At 41.7% G+C, this 24,812-nt stretch overlaps 1 protein-coding gene and 1 long non-coding RNA gene across 3 annotated transcripts in view; one reads left to right on the forward strand and one right to left on the reverse strand.

The window, feature by feature from the left end:
* Positions 1 to 828: 828 nt before the first annotated feature.
* Positions 829 to 2,808, reverse strand: LOC137306188 (uncharacterized). Its single transcript, XR_010958832.1, has 2 exons — positions 2,688 to 2,808; positions 829 to 1,626 (listed from the first exon to the last, which is right to left on the reverse strand). It is a non-coding gene; the product is annotated as an uncharacterized lncRNA (long non-coding RNA).
* LOC137306180 (carcinoembryonic antigen-related cell adhesion molecule 5-like) overlaps positions 1,319 to 24,812 on the forward strand; it is a 95,741-nt gene continuing 72,247 nt past the window's right edge. The window contains exons 1-5 of one of the 2 annotated variants that reach the window (XM_067975259.1): positions 1,319 to 1,552; positions 1,736 to 2,053; positions 12,507 to 12,782; positions 16,513 to 16,776; positions 24,155 to 24,430. In XM_067975259.1, the coding sequence (XP_067831360.1) occupies positions 1,501 to 1,552; positions 1,736 to 2,053; positions 12,507 to 12,782; positions 16,513 to 16,776; positions 24,155 to 24,430 (1,186 nt within the window). In that variant the 5' untranslated portion in view covers positions 1,319 to 1,500. The remainder of the gene's footprint in view (positions 1,553 to 1,735; positions 2,054 to 12,506; positions 12,783 to 16,512; positions 16,777 to 24,154; positions 24,431 to 24,812) is intronic. The other variant, XM_067975260.1, reaches the window with a different exon arrangement.

A 24,812-nucleotide genomic window follows, 5' to 3' on the forward strand; every position in this document is an offset into this window, starting at 1 on the left:
AGCCTTTGCGCTGGAAGTTACTGTAAGTGAGAGATACGGACGGCGGGGATCTCTCTACAGGGCATCTGGGACCTGTGTGAAGAGGGCAAGCAACTGTGTATCTCCTTAACCGATCAGAGCAAAGAATGGGTAATGAACTCAGAGTCAGAACCAGGAAGTATAAGTTAGAATAGTGAGGTCAACCTCAAATCAGGTACAGAAAGCGAAATAAAGAGAGGGAAAGAAAGATTGGATTAAGAGAGAGATGAAAGAGACAGAAAGAAAAAGTTTTTCAAAATGTGTTCAATTTTTTTTTTGAATTTTCAACAGCAATTAAAAGCTGAAGCAATGAGACTCTGCACTTGTAAAAATTAATTTTCAGTGCCAGAGAGGTTGTTTGGCAGAAATTAAGACTTACCACACCATTAAAAAGGATACTTAGACTGAAAAAGTCCTAACTTTCTGTGGCGAGTTTAATCCCCACCTACCACCTAAATACAAGATTCACACCATTCAATCTATTTGAATGATGAGTCAGGCAGGTAGATGTCGCTTTGGCAAAGCTGATGGAGGAGCAGTGTATTCCGGATAGCAAATTCTGGATATTTGCATTTAACTGCGTATGTGCTCTTGACGTTGCTGTCAAATTTGCGCAGAAATAGGTGAGCGCTGTCAGCCTTACCATTATTTCCACAGCAAATTCTGAGCTAACGTGTCTGTTCGCTTCACAGATGCTGCTAATTGTTTCCAGCATTTGCTGTTTTTGTTTCATATTTCCACAGTCTGCATTTTTTACATGATCTTAGACATGGCGATATCTATAAAGTAACCACAAATATCAAACATAGGTCGGAAAAGCTGCGATTATATTTCAAGTGGAAAAAGCCTCATTCAAAGTTGTTCACGGTCAAAATTAAATGAAAAGTAGATGCCTGTAACACTTTCCTCAGCTGCTGGCCGTAGAGGAGGATTTTCACACAACTGTGCAGCAATATTTATTTAGCAGTTCTGTATGCTTTTTTTTGATGCGACATAATTCAAACCAGTAATCCCTCGGTTACAGTCACAATATCGTAAGATCACCAATTTTACATCAGTGAAAAAATAGATCAAATATTCTAGCTTGCTTTACTAACACCCTTGGTCTTGACTCGTCTCCGTTTCACAGGAGTTATCCGTTCTCTTTAAATTTGCTCAAAAGCTTGATCGCGGGGGAATGCATTTTTGTTGGCACGGACTATAAACGGTTGAGCTGCGTTGTTAGTTCGGATAGGCGTTGCACAAGCATTAAACATTGCAAGAATCTGACAGAAAAACAGAGCATGTTCCAAACACACAGAACGTCCGTCTGCATCTGAAAAGATGGATAGGATTTCCCTTGGGCTCTTGTGGGAAGTATTTCCAGTCAGGTGAACAGCACCCGTTCCAATCAGCATTGGCGCTTTCGTAAATGACTCGACTGATCTGTTCTGTACACCAGGAAGGGCGGATCAGTCCTTGCCCTGGCGCTGTTCTCTCAGGATGGTGAGACTGTCACTTACCGCCGTAGCTGTTTGCTTATTTCTACCAGCGGGTGAGGATCACTCTTTCGTATCATTTCTTTTAGCGATTAGAGAAACACGGCAGCAAAGGATTGTCATAGAAAACCTGATTAGGATACAACAGATGACGTTACTATCACGTTAGAAAGGTATATATTCTGTCCCGTTTGACTGTTTCGATTTACTTCTTCCTTAATGTGATTTTCTTTCCACAGTTGAGCTCCAGGATTTTACTATCCAGATAGAAAACAGTTCGATAAATGTGACAGTCGGAAGCAGCGCGTTTTTTTCAGTGCGGCCGTCAGCTGAGACGAAGAGTGGTAATTGGGTCTTCAAGGATAAAACTCTCGCTCAGTGGGTCGGTACAGGTGTGTCTATAGATAATGAATACACAACACGGGCTGAGTTATTCCTCCCTAACGGGTCGCTCCAGCTGAACTCCGTGACAGTTTTGGACAGAGGAGAGTACACTGTTACCATGTTTCCCAAGACCGGCCCTCAAGCAACAGCAACCATCACTCTGAATGTACTTGGTAAGTGACAAGTTTATATTGGAGGATTATTTGTTAAAGAATTATTATTGTAATTCCATTCGAGTGATAATTTAATATGTATTTATGTATGTATGAGTCACCTGGAAAATTAAAACACCTAAACTTTACAGCATAAGTCACATAGAGTTCGAAACATACCCAGTAAGTCCACTGACTTGTTAGGGTGTATTTTCCGATCGGGGAAATTCAGGTATTACAAATAATTAACAGGTTGGAATTACATTAATCTGTGTTAGTATTAGGTGCCTGCATAAAATCAGTCAGAGTATTACCACATCAGATAGTGCTGGGCTGCGGTGAAAATATATCCCTTTATCTGCGAGATGGTTCATGGAAGCAGCAAGTTTAGTCAGAACACTAAAGTTGTGTAGTGTAAATTTAGAGTTAGGGCCCCACCTGACCACAGAGCCAAGTGCATGGAGACTCCAGGGAGTCTCTCTTCTAGGGCCTCTCATCTCTGGTCACGGTGGATTTGCACTGTAACTGCACCAGTGTTGCAAAATTAAACAACCTCATTCTAATACCACACTTGTGATTTACGCCCAGATATCCGCGTAATATGGGCGGAATCGAATGAAATAGCGTTAAGGATCGCGGAATTTTAAACACAAACCTGTGAGCTCCGCAAGTGAGCTATGCCCATAAACACTTTGCGCTGGAGTATCCGTGATCTTTTACGCTGGTTCAAAAGCCCATTCACCTTTAAAAAGTGCCTGCCCACAAAACCGGCTACGCCCCCAGGTTGCAATGGCAAGTTTCTGCCAATTGCGTCTGGTCTGGGGTGTTCATCATGTTGCACCCAGATTCTCAGGCATTCTGCCAAGTTCTGGTTGCTCATCGATTACAATCGCTTAGGCTGCTTGATCGCACTTATTCATGGGAGATTTTACATTCGGGCTTATGCTAATGAATTTGCACAGAAACTTGAGCATAACTTCACCTCAGCAATACTAGTGCAGTGTCCAGTGCATTCTGGGCGCGTTTTGCCAATTGCACCCCTAGTCGAAACTCCATGCCTTACTATCTTTAGGTTTCTTGGAACAAATTAATGATCCTTTGACAGACTCTTTCTTGCAGTATCACATAACAAGTAAAATAAGATCATTGCTTTCCCCATCAGGCTGATGCTATATGAAAGAAACTTTAGGTTAATATTTCTGGTATGAGCCTTTTCCCCCCATATATTTTCCTCTTTATGTGCAGATTAAAAAAATCTTAAATGTTTCAGAAAATTTAACAGATGGAAATAAAATGGACAGATGCACAAGGTTTTGCTACAGATAATTATGTATAAAATTAATTCAGTAGCAGAATGAAAGTAAAATTATTTAATTGAAATCAGAATCCGTACAGTTTCAGATGAAAAAAACCTCAACATGATACATTTTAAAATGAATAATAGTTAGGTTCAGTTAATTTTAAAATTGTTTCTGTTACTGCTTGCCTTTGTCGTGTAGTTGAAATATGCCGACTGGCTAGATAACATGTAGCCGTACTGCATATTGGGAAATTCCTCACCCCCAGCCTGTGATTTTCTGACAGTTAAAAAAGACATTTATATAACATCTTCCATGTCCTCAGGACATCCCAAAGTGGTTTACAGCCAATGAAGTACTTTTGAAGTGTAGTCACTGTTGTAATGTAGGAAACACAGCAACCTCCCACAAACAGCAATGTGATAATCTGTTTTAGGTGTTGGTTGAAGGATAAATGTTAGCCAGGGAGAACTCCCCTGCTCTTCTTTGAAATAGTTCCATGGGATCTTTTACATCCAACTGAGAGGGCAAATAGGGCCTTAGTTTAACTTCTCGTCTGAAAGAAGGCACCTCCAACAGTGCAGCACTCCCTCAGTACTGCAATGAAGTGTCAACCTAGATTTTGTGCTCAAGTTTCTGGATTGGGACTTGAACCCATAACCTTCTGATTCCAAGGTGAGAATGCTACCCACTGAGCCACGGCTGACATAGCCTGGAGTGCCAAAGCATAAAATCCCAGGCTTTGTCTAGGTTGGTACGCCAGTAATCTTTGACTCATGCACGTTCAAATGGTATAATTTATGAAAGGACAATAATTTTCTTTATCTGATAGTTCTAATTTTCAGAGAAAATGTCTTATGACTTTGAACTGACTATATTAGATAGGCCTGGTATTTTGTTTTGCAGATCAGCCAGCTATCTCCTATGTGTATCTTTATGCCTTATCAATTTATTAATGATATATGTGAGGCTTGAATGAGATGTGGATCAGCATTCAATTCAGCTGATGCCATTACGTAGTTCTTTTAGGCTGATTTTGATTAATAATTCTGTATGGCGAAACTGCCTGAACCTAAAAATGAATATGGCTGCCACTGGTAATTGTTTCAGGTTCCTAGTTTGCTATTCCAGGAGATAGGTCGGGAGGCATAATGAGGAATTCTGGGGTTCATTTCTCTCGTAAAAGCTTCCCATTACAGACTCATGATCAAAAATTATGTCGAAAATTGCTAATGCATTTCAACGTTTATTGTTTTAGAACCAGTGATTGGAGGTTAAGTGATGTTCTCTACTCTATCTAATATACTGATTTATTTTTGCTTCTAATTTTCCTTCTTAAAAAAAAAAATTTTCCCCAGAGGTATTTGGTCTGGAAGCATGGTGTTTTCTATAGGTTTTCAGATGGAGCACTTGTGTAGGCTATACATAACCCAACATGGAAAAGTTCATTGTTTGCCTTGTGGAAAAATTATCTCAGTTATTTAATGCAGAAAGGTTGAGTTTTTGTTCATAGTTTGTTAAATTACAACAGTGACTACACTTCAAAATCACTTCATTGGCTGTAAAGCACTTTGGGACATCCAGAGGTCGTGAAAGGCGCTATATAAATGCAAGTCTTTCTTTCTTTTGTAGTAAGTGTACGTTTACCTGATTTTTGCACTAAGCAGGAGTAAAGGGAACTGGGAAGTAATCTGAATTGTAATCGGTCAATCACAATGCAGCTGAAATAATGTTCCATTCACACTTCCCAAGCAGTTAAATAGCCACTGAACAGGCGTAACTGGTTAAATGGCCAGCTGTAGAGAGTAAAAAATGTGTAATAGCTCCATGAAAATGTAGGAAATTATGTTTTGACAATGTTGACTCTTCCTGAAAAGTTCTATTTCTAAAAGAGCATATTCTGGATCAAGAAGATGCTGTTCCTCAGGCAAAGCAGAAAGTAGCAAAACCATAATAACCTAATCCACAGTGGTAAATATCATGAGTTTCCTATTAAACAATTAATGGAATTGAGACCCTTGAGCTAACACAGAAGAGGTGATCTTGGGTACACTATCCCAGAGTGCAATAGTAAAATATTGCAAGGCCATCAGGACTTATGTTTTCAATTCCAAATTAAATGAGATTCATCTATATTACAGACATTTTATGAAATTTTAAGAACCATAAAGTTTATTTTTACTGTACTGCAGAATCTGATATAACTCATTTATTATTAGCATGGGCCTGTCCTATGGTTCTGATAACCACTGAAAGTTCAAGTTTGAGGAACAAGACTGTTGGCCGCAATATTTTATAGTTATATTGATCCTGTCCAATTGATATTTCACTAGACATTATTTCCTCCCCCGTAATGTGTGTAAAAGGAAACAAATCAGATCCAAGGTGCTTAACAGTGTTTGCAAAAATTCTTATAATGGTAAAGTAGCTTATCCAATCAAAGTCTGAAAATGATGTTGTGGTTATCTTACAAGTGTTCCTGATAAAGGTAGAAAAAATGATAATATATTCACTCTCATAACATTAAAAAATATCATGTGTGTACAGCACTTCTCTGTCACTGAGCTCAATGTGAGCTACAATGAGGCACAGCCCCCAGCACAACTCAAATCTGCTACGCACACATCACATTCTACAGATACTAATCTAAGACTGGACAATGAGACAAGCTTGGTTTAGAAGGGTCTTGGTATGTGTGGTTTGATCCCTCTGATTGTATTTGGATAGGGATCAGTTTGACCAGGATCAATAACATGATCTATTCCGTTCAACTGAAAGATGGTTTGACTGACTGCTATATTGATGTTTAAGACTTGAGTCAGGTTTGTGAGGGGAAACAGGGCCATAATTCTTTTATCCTTTTGACAAACAGCTCAAACAATTGTGAATTTATATTTGTTATTTTTCTGCCTACTAAAGTGGAGGAAATGTCATGGTGACACATGATATATCCAGTAAGCAGGAGTACAGTGATAAGGGTTCTCTGTTCAACTCGTCAGTCTCACCACATTTCCCCAATATTGGACAGGCACACCCTGCTTCATAGGGAACAAGGAGTCCACTCACAGGAGTGGCCAATGATGCTGAACCCAAGAAATATAACTTGCATAAAAATACATATTTACTGAACATTAAACAAGTAAATGAAAAGAACTCAGTACAAACAGTATAAATTTACAATAAGAGAAACAGAAAATGCTGGAAAACACTCAGCAGGCCAGGCAGCACCTGTGGAAAGAGAAACAGAGTTAATGGGCTCGATTTTACCGTCGGGTTTCCTGTGGGTTTCCAGCGGGGGGGCCCCGAAAATCCCGATATCCAGTCACGTGACCAGATCGCGCCACGATCCCGCCCACTTCCGGGTTCCCCGATGACGTGCGGGGGTGCGTGCGTGGCCCCCGCTGGTGGGAATCCTGCAGGCAATTAAAGCCAGCGGGATGCCACTTGAGGTTATTTATTTCGCTTGTTCAGGTCATTAACTGACCTGATTAAGGGACTGTGTGTGATTTTGGGGAAACATGGGACTGTTTCACACACTGGGGGAAACAGTCCTAGTTGAATTGGACGTGTTGCAGCCGTCAGCCTGTGGCAGCTGCAAAGGTCCATTTGACAGGTGGGGGGGGGGAGACCCTCACCCATTGCAGGAGGCCGCTCTGTCACTTGGGACAAAGTGTGGCCTCCACCACCCCCCTCCTGACGGTCAAAGTCACCAACCTGCACACTCACCCCGGGGTCCGGAGGCATGTGCCTACCTTGCGGATCCCCTCAGATGTACATATTGCGGATGGGGGCCGCCGTAGCTGCAGTCATGACCCCCTCGGAGGGCGAACAGCATCACCAGCCTCGCCATCCACGCTGTCCACCTCTGACACGTGGAGCTCCACAACAGAGTGCTGTGACACATCCACCTGTACAGCAGGAGGGAGGGCTACCGCAGAGAGAGACGCGTCGCAGAGGGCACTACCCTCGCCACAGGGTCCACAGACCGAGGCGCAGATCCCCGGACCTCTCCGAGCAGCAGTGCACACGGAGGCGCAGATTCACTCGACATGTAGTCGTGGAGATCTGCAGGCTCTTTCATGCCGAGCTGCTCCTGGCTGGCCCCAGCACCATCTGCTTACCTGTCGCTGCCAAAGTCACCACTGCCCTCCACAACTTCTCCTCCGCATCCTTCCAGGGTGCAGCCGGGTACACCGCCGATGTCTCTCAGTCGTCTGCGCGGAAGAGCCCTGCAAATACACCTGCACCTACTCTGCAGTAACACAATGGGTGGCATCAGTGGTGGGTCCTCATAGTGATACCCAGGAGCGGGCATTATTGGACACAACAGACAGGATTCGCGGAGACATGGCAGTGGTGGTGCCAATATAATGTGTGATGTTTGTTGCTCTGAAATTCAATATAGGTAACACCCATGGCAAACCCTCGGACACCCTTGTGCATCCACTTCATGCTCACGACACGTTTGCCGTACGCTGCCTACTGCACATATGTGATGCATGCCCTGTGGCTGCAGCACAGGTGGTGGCAGGTTGAGTGAGGCTGGCCATGAGGGCGATGCACGAGAGGGTGAGTATGGGATAGAGCCATGAGATTGTATGAGGATTGGGTTGCGTGTTAGTGGCGGGATGAGTACTGGCGAGGTGAGTAGGTGCAGGTAAGATGAGGATGGGGTTTGAGTGGGTATGAGGGGTGATGTGACAGAGTAGTGTTGGCGGTGCCGAAGGAGATGTGGGGTGGGGGCAGTGTTGTGGCAGACGGAGTGTAGGGGAAAGACTACGTGTTCTCACTGTGGCTGACCTACTGCGGTCATTGGAGCGCCTCCTGCACTGTATGCAGGTGGGCGATATGTTGGTGGTGCAGGTGACCCCCTCTGCCACCTCGAGCCAGGCCTTCTTGGTGGCAGAGGCAGGCCGCTTCCTCCCACCCGCCGGGTGGAAGATCTCTGTCCTCCCCCTCCTCCTCACCCCATCTGATGATACCTGGGGTGAGGCATCATTAAACTGGGAGCAGCCTTCCCCCTGGGCTGCTCCATGCTGTAATTTGTTCCATTGGTTGCAGCATCTGTCAGTGGAGGACTGCCCCTTTAACTAGAGCGCCTCCAGCTGACAGATCTTACTGCGCATGCGCAGCCCGCCCGACGCGCAGACCAGCAGCGGGGAACCCGGAGGAGCAGGTAAGTGTTTCCAATTAGTGGATTGCCTGCTACGATCGCGCGGGAAACCCACTAATTTCACCGGGCGCGGAGGCCACACACCCGAAACCCAACCCGCTGGAAACCCGCAGGCCTGCTAAAATCAGGCCGAATGTTTCAGGTTGGTGACCTTTCGGCAGAACTGGAATTAGTAAAGATTTAACAGTTTTCAAAAAGTACACAGTCATGGAAAGGGAGGATGGAAGGGAGGAAGCAACAAAAGGGAAGGTCTGTGATAGGGTGGAGGGCAGGAATGATTAAATAATAAAAAAGGGGTGATGGTACAAGGCAAAGGGGGTAGTAATGGGGCAAATAAAGAAACAAAAGATGGGTCTACAGGAGCTGTAAATGGCAACAGCAGAACTATTATCAGCACCTGCTGTCCGAAAAAATGGGATAAATCCAACTGGAAGCTAAAGAGAGGTTGAAAGGGAAGGCTTTATATTGAAAAGTGTGGTGCTGGAAATGAAACCTGAAATACCTAAAACACAGATGGATTACACTGTAAAAATAGGCAACTTTCAGATCTGTAATGCCAGTAAGTAACCGGCCTCACTGAATAATTAGAAGCAGCATGACCATCATGAACTTCTCCTTGCAGAGAAATTTGTTCAGTGCTCTGTGAGCTCGAATCTGATTAAATCTTCCACAATTTTTGGGGGGACTGTGAAATAGCATGAATAGAATCCATCCTTTTCCTGACTTGTGTGAATCTACTTGATTGCTGCAGATGACAGAAAACTATCTCAGCAGCCGGGAACTTTGTATAGTTGAGGAACCTGTAGATGATCTAACTGTATTATACCAAGAGAGCAAAGAGGGCTGGACCCAGAGACCTCCAAAGCCATAGTCTTTAGGACCCATTTGCAGGGTGAACCAAGTACCTTCCCCACCCCCAACCTAGGTGCCCAGCATTTAATGGAGAGGAGCCATTTCTGGGTCATTGGGACAGGAGCTGGAGGTATAGGGTTTCTTCTTTGGAAATTCCATTGTTGGTATGTTTGCTTTGAGTTTCAGCCAATAACATGAAAATTATGCTGCTGATGTTGATCCCGACAAGTGTTATACATATAGGGCCCCCATTTCCTTCATAGAGGTGATTGTCCTTATGTTCCAAACTGGAAAGAGCTCAATGTTATTGATACTTGTGGCTCTCAAGCTGTTTTTAACTTGTCCGCCAAATAGTCCTTTCCCACCAAATGGCAGATCCAGTAGTTGAAGGGGAAGATCGTATGAAAAAAAAAGAAACCAACAATCGGATTAAACGACAAAGGAGAGCCCCTTCAGTAACAGGCCTTGTCACAGTGTCCAAGGAATCAATAGTTACTTGCGGCTGCATCAAGGCAGTCAGCAACAGGCCCTTTACTAAACATGTTTATTGGCCACTCAATTAAAAGAGGATCCGATAACAACTTGAAGCTGCAAGGCCATTTAATGAGAGGTGGGTTCCGTAACGAGCAAATCTGATTTGCACCATTGCCTGTGCAAAAATCCCCAGTAAGTCAAATACTTGGATTTACATTTGTGCAGCATAGGAACTATTTCCTGTATGGACATTTTGCCACATTTGTAAACAGAGAAATAACTTGCATTTATATAGCGCTTTTCACAACCTCAGGACATCCCAAAGCTCTTTAGAGCTAGTGAAGTATTTTCGAAGCGTAATCACTGTTGTAATGCAGGAAACGTGGCAGCCAATTTGCACACAGCAAGGTCCCATAAACAGCAATGAGATTAATGACTAGATAATCTGTAAAGCACTCAAGTAACCACAGAAGAATTTATGACCAACAATAAATACAATCCTGTGGTGGTGGTTAGGTGTATTCTGGAGTACAGCTGGAGTCAGTCAGTGCAAATCTCACGATAATCCCTCGATACAGATTGACATGGAAATGGGAATAACAAATCCACCAAAAAGAAAGCAAAGAGGGCTTTTTGAGAGATATTTTGGTGCAGCCATCTTTATCTTCTGGTCTTGAGGGACAACATTGAGAAGTTGGGAATTGAATAGTGGAATCTTTAGCAAGTACCAATAAAGGAAAGATATTCTCCAGAGCCTTTGGGCCAAGATTTTTCTGCTTCTCAACTTTAATGGATTTCATCTCATTTAGCTGTTTCTGCCTGAATATTGGTACTAGACAGCGCAGAAATTGTTCTTTGACTTGGCCAAAGCACGTGTATGGAACTCAGTACATTTTTATTCTCCTAAGGTGGAGGGCCCCCTGATCCGATCATCTGCTGCTGCTCTGGTGGATGGAAGGCTAAGGGAATGATTTCCAATTTCGCAAAGCTATTTCAAGAATTCCAGGTTACATAAGTGCTCCAGCCCCAGTGCAGCAGCTGGTAGAGGGTGGGCAGACAAATGCAAGGGGGACATGAGGAGGGAACAGGCCAGCATGTACTGAAGGGAAAGTTGTGACAGTTGCCAGAATGACTTGGGGGTGGTGGTGATGAAGTGTCAGCGTAAATTTAGTAGGAGTGGTGGTGGGGGGGGGGGGGGGGGGGGGGTAGGGAAGAAGAGCGCCAGTATAAACTGAGGAGAGGGGGAGAAGCACCCAAAAATGACTCCAGATGGGAGAGTAAACTGAGCTATGGGAGGGAGAAGAGTGCCAGATAAACCGGAGAGAGATGAGTTACAGTTTGAAGAGGGCCCATTGGAGCAGAGGCAGTTGAGGTTAGATGATGGGGCAGCACCACTGACGGAGTTAGCACATGGTTATAGGCAGGTATCATGTGGATGCTTGTGCGAGTCGACTTTTCAATGGTGGCTTCCCTTGGAAGATAGAAAACCTACCGAGAGAATACCTGCAGTGTTTTAATTTTTTTTCCTGGATCTCCTCTGACGTTCAGACATAAATCAACCAGCTGCTGTGGGATCCTCTTCGGTACCAATTGATTTATGCATCTCCTATGTGAAAGCGTAAAATCCCCCAGACAGATAATGCATTGAACTCATGGATAATAGTGATGGTGGAGATACAGGGCATAGCTATCCTTAAGGGAGAAAGTCTGTGCGCACTGTTAGTGTTTAAAGCCTAAAGAAGCCATTGGTACTTTAAAAAATATAACTAATAAATCAGGAGAAAAGTACTTGGAAAACACAACTGTAATTTCTGGAGCAGAGCAGTAAAGTCACAAAGCAATCACTTCAGCCTTAGGGATGTTACAATTCCACTAAAAGTCTTGAAGGCTGTCTGTACCCCTAAGTGATTTAAAAAAATGTTCAAGCTTCTATTTAGTTGAGCGGTCGGCATGCCCAGAATCACTGGGGCACCATCCTCCCATTAATGGACTCACACCACAAACATTTTCAGCGATCAACTGGCCCCTAAGTAAATAGTTCTTCCAGAGACTGGTCTGGTCACAGGTTATTCCAGCAGTATGTGACACATCTGCCTTTTGGAAGAAGTGATTTTGTAATTTGTCACATTTGGGGAATATTTGCTCTGGTGGTTACATGTAGCGAGATGGTAAATGTCATTTTGAAGGTTTCCTCTAGTTAAGACATCTCAGTCTGTGTTTTCCTATTTGTTTGATTGCATTCATTATAAATGTACTAATTTTGTGAACTTACTTTTAGGCTTGTTTGTGTTGCAACATTCTAAACCTAACATAGGATGTTATTTGGAACCCATGATATAAACTTCTTTGTCAAAAATAGTCTTTTACTGATATTTTTCACGTTTTTTGAGTTCAGTTTCCATGGTAGGAATCTATGGTTTTCTTACACTGTTCTTCCATTTTGTATTTGCACAATATGCAGCAGCATATTTAAATAGCTGTATATCTATGTCCAAAGTACTACTATTTGATAATACTGTATTTTGTAATTTTAGTCTTCCAGTCACAAGGATGCAACAGTATTAGAATAAGATTTCAAGAAGCTCAGATATTAATATGCTGATTAACTGTAACAACTGTATCAATCTCCTCTACATCATATTGTGCACATGAACAACTATCTCCTGTATTTTGACAGAATCTATTTCTAAGCCTATCGTCTCATCCAATAACACATATCCTGTAGAACACAATGACACAGTGACTTTGACATGTAGTGCTCAAGGGCAAGCAGATTCATATAAATGGCTTAAAGGAAATAAAACTTTGAACCCTGGTGGTAGGATTGGTCTCAGTGCTGATAATAAAACCCTCACTATATCTGGAGTGTTGAGGTCTGATGGAGGATTTGTGTGCCATGCATATAATTCTATTGACGGAAGCAGAAGCAAGCCATATTATCTAAACATTAGCTGTAAGTGTCACAGTAAATTATTGAAATATTTTATTTGCTTTGTTAATTATTACCAAACCTAGTGAGTTTAGCATGGGGAGGATTGAAGGGAAGAAATCGGATTTCCTTTTCTGATTGAGATATCTAATATGTACTTTGCAAACAATGTATGGCTTCTATGTTACATTTTTGGGTTTAAAATTTATACAATTCTAGTCAATTTATCTTCAGTAGGTTTGGTAATATATAAGAAAGTTGATTGATGGGGCATTTGGTATCATGGTGTCTATTCAAAATGCTAATTTACATTATGTAATGATAAATATATTCAACTTAAAATGAAGATGTTATATTACTTATTACAAATGGCATGATCCAGGATTGTTTTTTCTTGATTTTGCTGAAAAACTATCATCTTGCCAGTGATAGAATCATCTTAGAATTGACGTAAGATGTATGAAATAAAGCTTTAGATTTCATCATCATCACCTCTCAGCAAATTAATTATTACATTAATTGTTGTAATTGTAATACAAAGTCACTGATAATTACCGTGTTGCCAAAAACTGTAAGACTAATTACTTTTATCCCCACCAATGGCATCATAACAAGCTGTGCTTGTTAAGATCAAACACATCCTAATTTTACGATTGGCATTTAATGTAATTAGAATTGGTGTAAAATTTAAAATGACATAACACATCATGACTTGTCATTCTCTAAAATTAAAGTGCAACTGATTTAAAAGTACAATGGCGGGGTGGGGGGGAGAGATTCTCTACGGGCACTAACTATCAAAGTTGTAAACCTGGTGTACAGAGAAAATATTTTCATGTACATTTATTTTGTGGATAAACTTTGAGGAAATTTGAGCAATGTTTTCAGCAAGTGGCAAATTCTAAATCTAAATCAGATTCAGGCTCTGTTTTATTAAAAAGGTAAATAAGAATTTGATGTCAATTGATAGGTTTATTATTTTTTGAAAAATTACAAATTATGAATTTACAGGACGGTGAAAAGCCCATTTTAGTCCACCTGGGTAGCCCCAAAGTTCAAAAACATAATACACTGTTCACTAGCTATATTCCTTGTCTGCTTTTTTCACCATTGTCTGTCCAACTTTCCTTAATTTACTGATGTTCTCAGACTCCATCACCTCCCTGGGCAGACCATTCCAAAGATTCATCAACCTCTGTGTGAAGTAGTTATATCTGATATGGACTTTCACCTTTCCTCTTCTGAGTTTCATCCTATGCTCCCTTGTTGTCCTTGATGGCCATGGCAAACAGTTACTCAGGGTTCAACTTGTCCATACTAGGATCTTGAATAGTTCAATAAGATCCCCTCTCAGTCTACTGCTTTCTAGTTTAAACAAACTCAGTTTCTGTACTCTCCTTATAGTTTTGGCGTCTGATACCAGATATCAGTACCATGATGTTCTTCTTGTAATCTGGTGACTAGAATTGGACACAGTAATTGAGATAGGGATGAATAAATGTCCTGTATAGGCTTAAAATCTCATCCTGTGATTTGTATTATATTCAATGCAATATTCAACCCAGCATCCCATTTGTCTAATTTACTGTTGCCACGCACTATGCAAATGGTTTCATTGATCTGTCCACCAATATCACCAAATTCTTTTCTGGTGCTGTATCTTGCAGACTAACACAACTTAGTTTATAATTCCAGTGTTTATTCTCCTTTCCTAGTCTCATCATTTTACGCTCTTAACAATTTCATTCGGCATTTCTCAGCTCAACTTCCGCATCTGATCAGCCTACCCATGATTATTTGCAGCTTCCTCCGATTTGCTGTTAATGGGAAATGTTGGCAATTTTGGTCTGAATCTCTACTTCCAAGTCGTTGATACACCACGTGAATAGCAAAGGTCTCGGCACTGATCACGTACCATGCTCCGAGGCCGCCCCATGCACGACCACCTTCTGTCTCTTTTGATGCAACCAGTTGCCCAATCCTCTTCAATAATTACCCACCTAGTCCATGCCTTTTAACCAAATGGACCAACCTGCCACATTGTAGTATATCAGAAGGCTTACTGAAGTCCAAATAAATAATGTCTGCTGTGTTCTTTTTATCCACAAGCTCTTATATCTCCTCTAAGGATTCTGACATGTTTATCAAGTATGATCTTCCACATAGAGCCACACTTACTTACCCTCATGGTTTCATGTTTCTCTGGCTGTTTCAAAATACCCTTCTTCAGGATGACCTCTAATGTTTGATACATAGGTTCACTGGCTTTGTCCTTTCTAGGACAGTTGTTTTGCTCTTTTTTTAAAGATAGCTGTTAAGTTTCCTCCTTTCCAATCCTTCAGTAAAACTCCCAATTCTAATGATTCCCTAAGATCCCCACTACAACATGACCAATTTTGTTTCCCAGTTTCTTTGTATGCAGGACATCCAGTCCAGGGCCTTATCTTTCAGTGCCTTCAACATTGCCAACACTTCCTTATCAGTAATTACTATTGTCCTTAAAATTCCCTCCTAATTTCTTACAAAATCAATCGTCACTACAAAGAGAGAATCAGAGGCTTCTTATGTGAACACCAATATAAACTGTCCAGGATAGCCACCATTTCCTAATTGCCCAATACCACAGACCCACTGGTGCCTTTCAAAGGTATTACTACTTCCTTGACTCTTTGTTTAATCTGCTGTATTAATATAAATCCTTTATATTGTTTTTACATTCCTTGCAATCCTAATCACCTTGTCTATTTTGAAACAGTCTTCACCCTGTCCTTACATTCCTTTTTGTCCATCACTGAAGTTGAAGATAAATATTTTAGGAAGGAACAGATAGAAAGAACTTGCATTTATATAGCACCTTTAACAACCTCAGAATGTCCCAAAGTGCTTCACAGCCAATGAAATACTTTTGAAGTGTAGTCACTGTTTTAATGTAGGGAAACTCAGCAGCCAATTTGCCCACAGCAAGATCCCACAAACAGCGATGAGAAAAAATGACCAATTAACCTGTTTTGGTGGTGTCATTTGAGGGATAAATGTTGGCCAGTACATTGGAAGAACCCCCTTGCAATTTTTTGCCCTTATTCCTTGCACCTATTGTTACCTCTTGTTTCTTACTATGGTGTAAATTCACTTTGTAATTCATGCATTGCATATTAAAAAGTTACAACTTCTCCCCCAAGCTTTGTCTCTCACAATCTGTTCCAGTCCAGCCAAATACTCCAAAGTCCGCCTTCAAAAAATTAAGAATAAACATATCCAGGATGAGTCTGACACTAAACTCTGACCGTAAACATATTATGGTCGCTGTTTCCAAGATGTATTCCAAACCTTAACTTCCTCAATCATCTTTGGTCTTTACACAAAACCATAATCCAGAGTTGTCTCCTCCCACATGTGATCCTTGATAAGACAGCAAAGGATGTCCAGGATATAAACCTTTTCGCTCTTTACTTCAATACTAATGAACATGTTAAAAAGAACAATGAAAAAACTGCAAAGTATGAACCTGAAAGGTGGTAGTTATTTTGGAACAAAGCTTTGTTTTATACGTGTACTTTAACTCATAGGTTTGTTTTCATAGCTGTTTAGTTCATTTCAATATAGATCTGAATTATATGGGTGATGGATAGAATTAGTAGTGGAGTGGTTCCATTGGGATTTAGTGGGATTTAGTTCTGTGGTGAAAGATGCATGCTAGTTTTACAGTCTAATTTTCTAAATAAAATGTTGCATCCAACATGTGCGTTTATTTTAGATGGACCGGAATCCCTTAATATATCCATCAACCCACAACTTACTTTATACATTTTGGGGTCAAAAGTGAATTTTTTCTGTTCTGCCGTTTCAAACCCCCCTTCTGAATTTCAGTGGTATCTCAATAGTACATCTCTTGAGCAAAATGGACAGCAGCTAATCATTGCTGACATTTCCTTGAATAACACTGGTAATTACACTTGTGAGGCCTTTAACAATGCAACAAAAAGATACAGCCTGACAACAAGGAACATGGTTGTGGTAGGTACGTCATGATGATACCTGGAGAAGATGTTGCTGGAACTTGTGAATTTCATTTTTGTTTGTTGTAGTAGTAGTAGCAGTAATTGTCTATCACTAGTATACCTGCGTCTACTTGTGCAATTGTTTATTTTGTCCCTCACAATCATATGGTTCGTTTGCGTAAGTTGTGAAATTACAACAAAAAAGAACAAAGCATCTTTATTCTTTTTTGTGACTGTGCTTTTTCTACATAGACTTTGTGGAAATTGAAATGAAAATGCTTATAGTGGTTTCTATAACAGGCAGCCAATCTGCAATGCCAGTTTAACGCCCAAGCAGCAAGTTGAATATACCCCTGTACCTCACTTATTTTGTACCTCACTCATTCGCAAATGTGTACTGACTGGGCAACACAGGATGTTCAGTATTAGGACTGACAGTTTTAGGGAACACTTATTTGCTCAAGGCAAATCGTGTCTGACAAACTTGCTTGAGTTCTTTGATGAAATAACAGAGGGTTGATGAAGGTAGTGCAGTTGATGTTGTGTATATGGACTTTCAGAAGGCGTTCTATAAAGTGCCTCATAATAGATTTGTCAGCAAAATCGAGGCCCATGAGATTAAAGGGACAGTGGCAGTGTGGATACAAAATTGGCTAAGAGAAAGAAAGCAGAGAGTAGTGGTGAACAGTTTTTTCAGACTGGAGGGAAGTATACTGTGGTGTCCCCCAGGGGTCAGTGTTAGGACCACTGCCCTTTATTCTTTATATTAATGACCTGGACTTGCATGTAGGAGGCATAATTTCAAAGTTTGCAGATGACAAAACTTGGAAATGTAGTAAACAATGATGAGGATAGTAGCAGACTTCAGGAGCACATAGACAGACTGGTGAAATGGGCAGACACATGGCCGATGAAATTTAATGCTCAGATGTGTGAAATGATGCATTTGGAAGGAAGAATGAGGAGAGTCAATATAAAGTAAATGGTACAATTTTAAAGGGGGTGCAGGAACAGAGAGACCTGTGGGGGTTCACACACACACACATCAATAAAGGTGGCGGGATAAGTCGATAAGGCTGTTTTACAAAAAAGCATACGAGATTCTGGGCTTTACAAAAGAGGCATAGAGTACAAAAGCAAGGAAATCTCTATAAATCACTGGTTAGGCCTCAGGTGGAATATTGTGTCCAATTCTGGGCACCACACTTTAGGAAGGCCTTGGAGAAGATGCAGAGGAGATTTACTAGAATGGTACCAGGGATGAAGGACTTCAGTTATGTGGAGAGACTGGAGAAGCTGGGATTTTGCTCCTTAGAACAGAGAAGGTTAAGGGGAGATTTAATAGAGCTGTTCCAAATCATGAAGGGATTTGGTAGAGTAGATAGGGAGAAACTGTTTCCATTGGCAGGAGGGTCGGTAAGCAGAAGACACAGATTTAAGATAATTGGCAAAAGAAACGAGCGAATTATGATCTGGAATGCAGTACCTGAGAGGGTGGTGGAAGCAGATTCAATAGTAACTTTCAAAAGGGAATTGGATAAGTACTTGGAAAGGGAAAGTTCGCAGGGCTACGGGGAAAGAGCAGGGGGAGTGGGACTAATTGGGTAGCTCTTTGGTCACAAGCACGATTGGCCAAATGGCCTCCTTCTGTGCTGCATGATTCCATGATTATACTGACACTTTTTCATCAATGCAGACCAATTGTGGGTGTAGATTGTTGTGAAAGTGGCAGTATAACTTAGGAACAAGGTCCAGATCCGACTCCTGAGCCACTAAAGCTAAGCCTCACTGGGAAACCTCCTCCAAAAGGCAGTAGCACACATTTTTGAGTTTACATAGGCTTCAGTATAATTCCTGTCCATGGCATTCCACATTTTAAAAGTGGCAATGGAAATTGTAATGCTTTTGATGGAATTCTTTTAAAGCTATTCATGTTTTTGACCAAGCTTACGGTCATCTACCCAAACTCTCCCACCGTGGTTCAGTATCCATTCTTTTCATTTTTTTTTTGTTTCTCCACCTCTCTGTAAAGGGATTGTTATTGATGTGGTTCTTTCTCTCCTCTTTCTCCTCAGTGCTCGCTTATATGACACTAAAAATTGACAGCTTGGGGAGTTGGGCTATGCACATATTAACAAGCAGCTGAGTTCAAGTACCAGCTGCAGAAAGTTGCAGTCAGAAGTATCATAGTATATTACAGCACAGAAGGAGCCATTTGGCTCAACATGCCTGTGCCGGCTCTTTGAAAAGGCTATCCAATTTGTCCCACTCTTTTGCTCTGTCCCTGCAGCCCTGTAAATTTTTCCCTTCAAGTATTTATCCAATTCCCTTTTGAAAGTTATTATTGAATCTGCTTCCACCGCCCCTTCAGGCAGCGCATTCCAGGTCATAACTCTCTGGGTAAAAAAATGTTTCCTTATGTCACCTCTGGTTCTTTTGCCAAAAACCTTAAATCTGTGTCTTCTGGTTACCGACCCTTCTGTCACTGCGAAAAATTTCTCCTTATTTACTCTATCAAAACCCTTCATGATTTTGAACACCTCTATCAAATCTCCATTTAGCCTCTGCTCGCAGGAAATCAACCCCAGCTTCTCCAGTCTCTCCACATAACTGAAGTCCCTCATCCCTGGTACCATTCTGGTTAATCTTTTCTGCACCCTCTCCAAGGCCTTGACATCCTTCCTAAAGTGTGGTGCCCAGAATTCAACACAGTACTTCAGCTGTGGCCAAACCCGTGTTTTATAAAGGTTTAGCATAACTTCCCTACTTTTGTACTCTATGCCTCTATTAATAAAACCCAGGATTGCATATTGTTTTTTAACAGCCTTCTCACCTGCCACCTTCAAAGATTTGTGTTAATTCACCCCCAGGTCTCTCTGTTCCTATACCCCCTTTAAAATTGTACCATTTAGTTTTTATTGCCTCTCCTCATTCTTCTGACCAAATTGCATCACTTCACACTTCTCTGTGTTAAATTTCATCTGCCATGTGTCAGCCCTTTTAACCAGTCTGTCTATGTCCTCCTGACATCTGTTACTATCCTCCAAATTGTTTACTACTTTCCCGAGTTTCGTGTCATCTGTAAATTTTGAAATTACACCCTGTATATCCAAGTCCAGGTTGTTAATATATATCAAAAAGAGCAGTGGTCCTAATGCTGACCCCTGGGGAACACCACTGTATACTTCCCATCAGTATGAAAAACAACCGTTCACCACTACTCTCTGCTTTCTATCCCTTAGCCACTGTCCCTTTAAGCCCATGGGCTTTAATTTTGCTTACAAGTCTATTATGTGTTACTTTATCAAATGCCTTTTGAAAGTCCATATACACATCATCGACCACACTACCCTCATCAACCCCCTCCATTACTTCATCACAGAACTCAATCAAGTTAGTCAAACACGATTTCCTTTAACAAATACATGCTGACTTTTATTTATTAGCCCATATTTTTCCAAGTGCCAATTAACTTCGTCCCGGATTATTGCCTAACAGTTTCCCCACCACTGACGTTAGGTTGATTGGCCTGTAATTGCTGGGTTATCCCTCTCGCCTTTTTTGAACAGGGGTGTAACATTTGCAATCCTCCAGTCTTCTGATACTGATCCCATGTCTCAGGAAGATTGGAAGACTGTGGCCAGAGCCTACGCAATTCCTACGCATTCCTACGTAACCTACGACGCATCTCATCTGGACCAGGGGACTTTTCTACTTTGAGTACTGCCAACCTTTTAAGTACCTCCTCTTTATCTATTTTTATCCTATCCAATATCACTACTACCTCCTTCTTTACTGCTACAATGGCAGCATCCTCTTCTCTCATGAAGACTGATGCAAAGTATTCATTTAATACCTCAGCCATGCCCTCTGCCTCCACAAGATCTCCTTTTTTGTCCCTAATCAGCCCCACCCTTCCTTTGACTACCCTTTTACTTTTTATATGTTTATTAAAGATTTTTGGGTTCCCTTTTATGTTAGCCACTAATCTATTCTCATACTCTCTCTTTGTCCCCTATTCCTTTTTTAGAGCTCCTCTGTACTATCTGTACTTAGCTTGGTTCTCTACTGTTTTATGAACCTTACACTGTTTAATTTTAATCTCTATATCTTTAGACATCCAGGGAGCTCTAGCTTTGGATGCCCTTCTTTTCCCCCTTGTGGGAATGTATCTACTCTGTACCCGAACCATCTCCTCCTTGAAGGTCTCCCGTTGTTCACTTACTGTTTTGCCTATCAATTTTTGATTCCAATCCATCAGGACAAGATCCCTTTTTAACTCACTGAAGTTAGCCCTCCTCCAGTTAAGTATTTTTACGCTTTACTGTGCCTTGTGCTTTTCCATAACTATTCTAAACCTAATGATATTATGATCACTGTTCCCCAAATGCTCCCCCACTGAAACATGCTCCATCTGCCCCATTTCATTCCCCAGAACTAGATCCAGCACTGCTTCCTTCCTCGTTGGCTGGAAATACACTGATCAAGAACGTTCTCTTGTGTACATTTCAGAAATTCTTCCCCCTCTTTGCCCTTTACACTGTTACTGTCCCAGTCTATATCGGGATAATTGAAGTCCCCCATTATCACTACTCTATAGTTCTTGCATCTTTTTGTAACTTGCCTGCAAATTTGCTCCTCTATTTCCTTCCCACTATTTGGTGGCCTATAGTATACACCCAGTAGTATAATAGCTCCTCTATTGTTCCTTAATTCTAACCAAATAGATTCTGACTTTGACCCTTCAACTACATCATCCCTTTCCAGTGCTATAATAATTTCTTTGATCAATACTGCCACCACCCCCCTCCTTTCTTTCCTTCCCCATCTTTCTTGAATGCCTTGTAGTCAGGAATATTAACCAGCCAATCCTCCCCTTCTTTGAGCCAGGGCTCTGTTATTGCCGCTATATCATAGTCCCATGTGGCGACTTGTACCTGCAGCTCACCGACCTTATTTACTATGCTACCTGCATTTATACACATGCACTCCAAACCCATCTTAGAGTGCCTCGCGTTTGCTTCTTGTTTGATCCCACTTATTTCTAAACTATTCTTGACTCTAGTGTCTCTCTTCTCTCATCTTTCATTCTGGTGCCCTGTCCCCTATCAAATTAGTTTAAACACTCCCCCATAGCATTAGTTAACCTGCCTGCATGGACATTGTTTCCCAATTCTGTTTAGGTGCAACCCATCCGGCTTGTACAGTCCCTCCTGCCCCAGAACTGGTCACAGTGCCCCAGGAATCTGAAGCCCTCCCTCCTGCACCATTCTCCAGCCACGCATTAACCTGTCTTATCCTACTATTCCTATAATCACTAGCACGTGGCACCGGCAGTAATCCAGAGATCACTGCCTATGAGGCCCTGCTTTTTAACTTCCTCCCTTGCTCCTGAAACTCTGACTGCAGGACCTCGACACTTTTCCTTCCTGTGTCATTGGTTCACACGTTGACCATGATTCCTGGCTGTTCCCCTTCCCCCCTCAAACCGTCTACACCCTCTCAGTGATATCCTTTACCCTGGCAACACACCATGCGGGACTCATGTCGATGGTTGCAGAAACGCCTGTCTATTCCCCTGACGATCGAATCCCCTATAACAACTGCATTTCTACACTTCCTCGTGCCCTCCTGTGCAGCAGCGTCTCTCATGGTGCTGTGGATTTTCTCCTGAGGTGCTATCACTCTCACTGGTGTTAAACACTGAATACCCATTTGTGAGTGCCACACTCACAGGGGATTCCTGCACTGCCTGCCTGGTGGTCATCCTCAGGTGCTTCACGGGAGCAATTATCAGACAAAATTTGACACCGAGCCATATAAGGACATATTAGGACAGGTGATCAAAAGCTTGGATTCCTGCACTGCCTGCCTGGTGGTCATCCACTCCCTCTCCTCCTGAATTCTCCAGTTTATCTCCAATCTGCCAACAATGCTCAGAATCTACATATAGCAGTTAGAGACACTTAGCTACAGCATAACTGCAGTTGAAGTATACTTGACCAATGAATCTTTTAGACTGATTCGTTTCAGGAAATCAATATACCAGCATACAGCTGCACTCAATTTTTATGCCACTCACAGCTTCCAGGACACATCACAGGAGTGAGGTGCTAATTGGTTCAAACAGCCATGCAATACCTGAGGATGTAACACCCTCGTTCAAATTCCTCCATGGCCTCGCCTGTCTCCATCTCTGTAATCTCCTGTAGCCCAACCACCCACTGAGAACTCTGCGTTCCTTCAATTCTGGCTACTTGTGCATCCCCAATTTCCTTCACCTCACTATTGGCGGCCATGCTTTCAGCCCTAAGCTCTGGAAATCCAGCTCTCCACCTCCCTACCACTCTACCCACCTTCATTATGCTCCGTAAAACCTACCTCTTTGACCAAGCTTTTGATCACCTGTCCGAACATGTCCTTATATGGCTCGGTGTCAAATTTTATTTGATAATTGCTCCTGTGAAGCGCCTGAGGCATTTTACTACGTTAAAGGCATTTTCTAAATGCAAGTTGTAGTTGTTGTTGATGATGTACTGTTTGCTAAGCTCACCAATGCATCATCTTTGGCATGGAGCAGCTCATCCAATCCCAAACGATGCGGCTATCTATAGGGCACATTGCAACAATTCACCAGGCACAATAGCAATTCCCAGTCCCGTGTCCTCTATCACTGAGAAGGACAAGAGCACGAATATCATGTTAACAGCACGTCCAAGTTCTCTGCCAAGTTGCACACCATCCTGACTGAGGAAAATATCGCTGTTCCTTTATTGACACGATCAAAATCCAGCAATTTTCCATCTCACACCAGCATTACTACAATGGTTTAAGAGGGCTCACCAGCACCTTCTCATGGTAACTAATAATGGACAATAATTGGGGCGTTCTGAGCATTGCCCAGCTCCCAAGAAGAAATAAAGAAAAATTGAAGACAAACCCCACTATCGATACCTTTCTGTTGATTCACATTTTACTGTTTTGTATTGTTCAGTTAACTAATTCAGTGCCCATGATATCTGTATACGTTTCTCTTAATTAAAATGTAGATATGAGCAAAATTCTGAATTCTAGCATAAAATATATTCATTGCCATTTCCACTATTCTCAAACAATTTTGTATGGATCTGTAAAGCCATACATGCTGCATCTTTACTATGTGGACAATGACATCCCATTGGAGAAGCATCTGATTCATTGTAAATTAATGATGAATATAATGTGTATTAAATACAAATGATTCCACATTCTGTTATATTACATTATGTCCATGTACAATGATAAAATATTCAGGCATGAAAACGTAATGTACAGCTACATTCTTTGGAAACTACTGACTGAATCCTGCTTCCTCTACATTATATTACAAACAATTAATAATCTGCTGTGTTTCAACAGAACCTGTTTCTCAGCCCACTATCTTGTCCAATAACACCAACCCAGTAGAACACAATGACACAGTGGCTCTGACATGTCATGCATCAGGGACAGCAGTTTCATATCAGTGGCTTAAGGACAATAAAACTATTGACCCTGGTGATAGGATTGGTCTCAGTAGTGATAACACCACCTTGACTATATCTGGAGTATTGAGATCTGATGAAGAATTCACATGCCATGCGTACAACATGATTAATGGAAACACAAGTGATCCACTTCTACTAAATGTTAGCTGTAAGTGTTACAATAAATCACGTAATTTGAATTAATTGATTTTGAAACCTGCTGATTTTGACACTGCAAGATCTAAGCAATGTATCGTGTCTCTTAAATTGTACTGAATTTCATTTTCATTGGGCCAGAAATCGCTCCCTAAATAACGGAGAAGCTCAACAGCGCTCTCAGTTTTTAGTGGTGAATTGAAGGAGCAAGTTCCTGCGTTTGCTCATGCGCAGTAAAACACGGAAATCCAGAACTTGCTCCAAGTGGTGCGCAGGCAATATGACAGCTTCCAATTAAAGGGTCATCGCAAGCTGCAATCAGAGAAACCATTGAAATAGCGCCAACTTGCTCATCTGCCCAGCTGGGAAGTGACTAATTACGCCACCAAACAGGT

Source organism: Heptranchias perlo, chromosome 42 (genome assembly GCF_035084215.1).
Source record: "Heptranchias perlo isolate sHepPer1 chromosome 42, sHepPer1.hap1, whole genome shotgun sequence".
Classification (NCBI taxonomy): Eukaryota; Metazoa; Chordata; class Chondrichthyes; order Hexanchiformes; family Hexanchidae; genus Heptranchias; species Heptranchias perlo.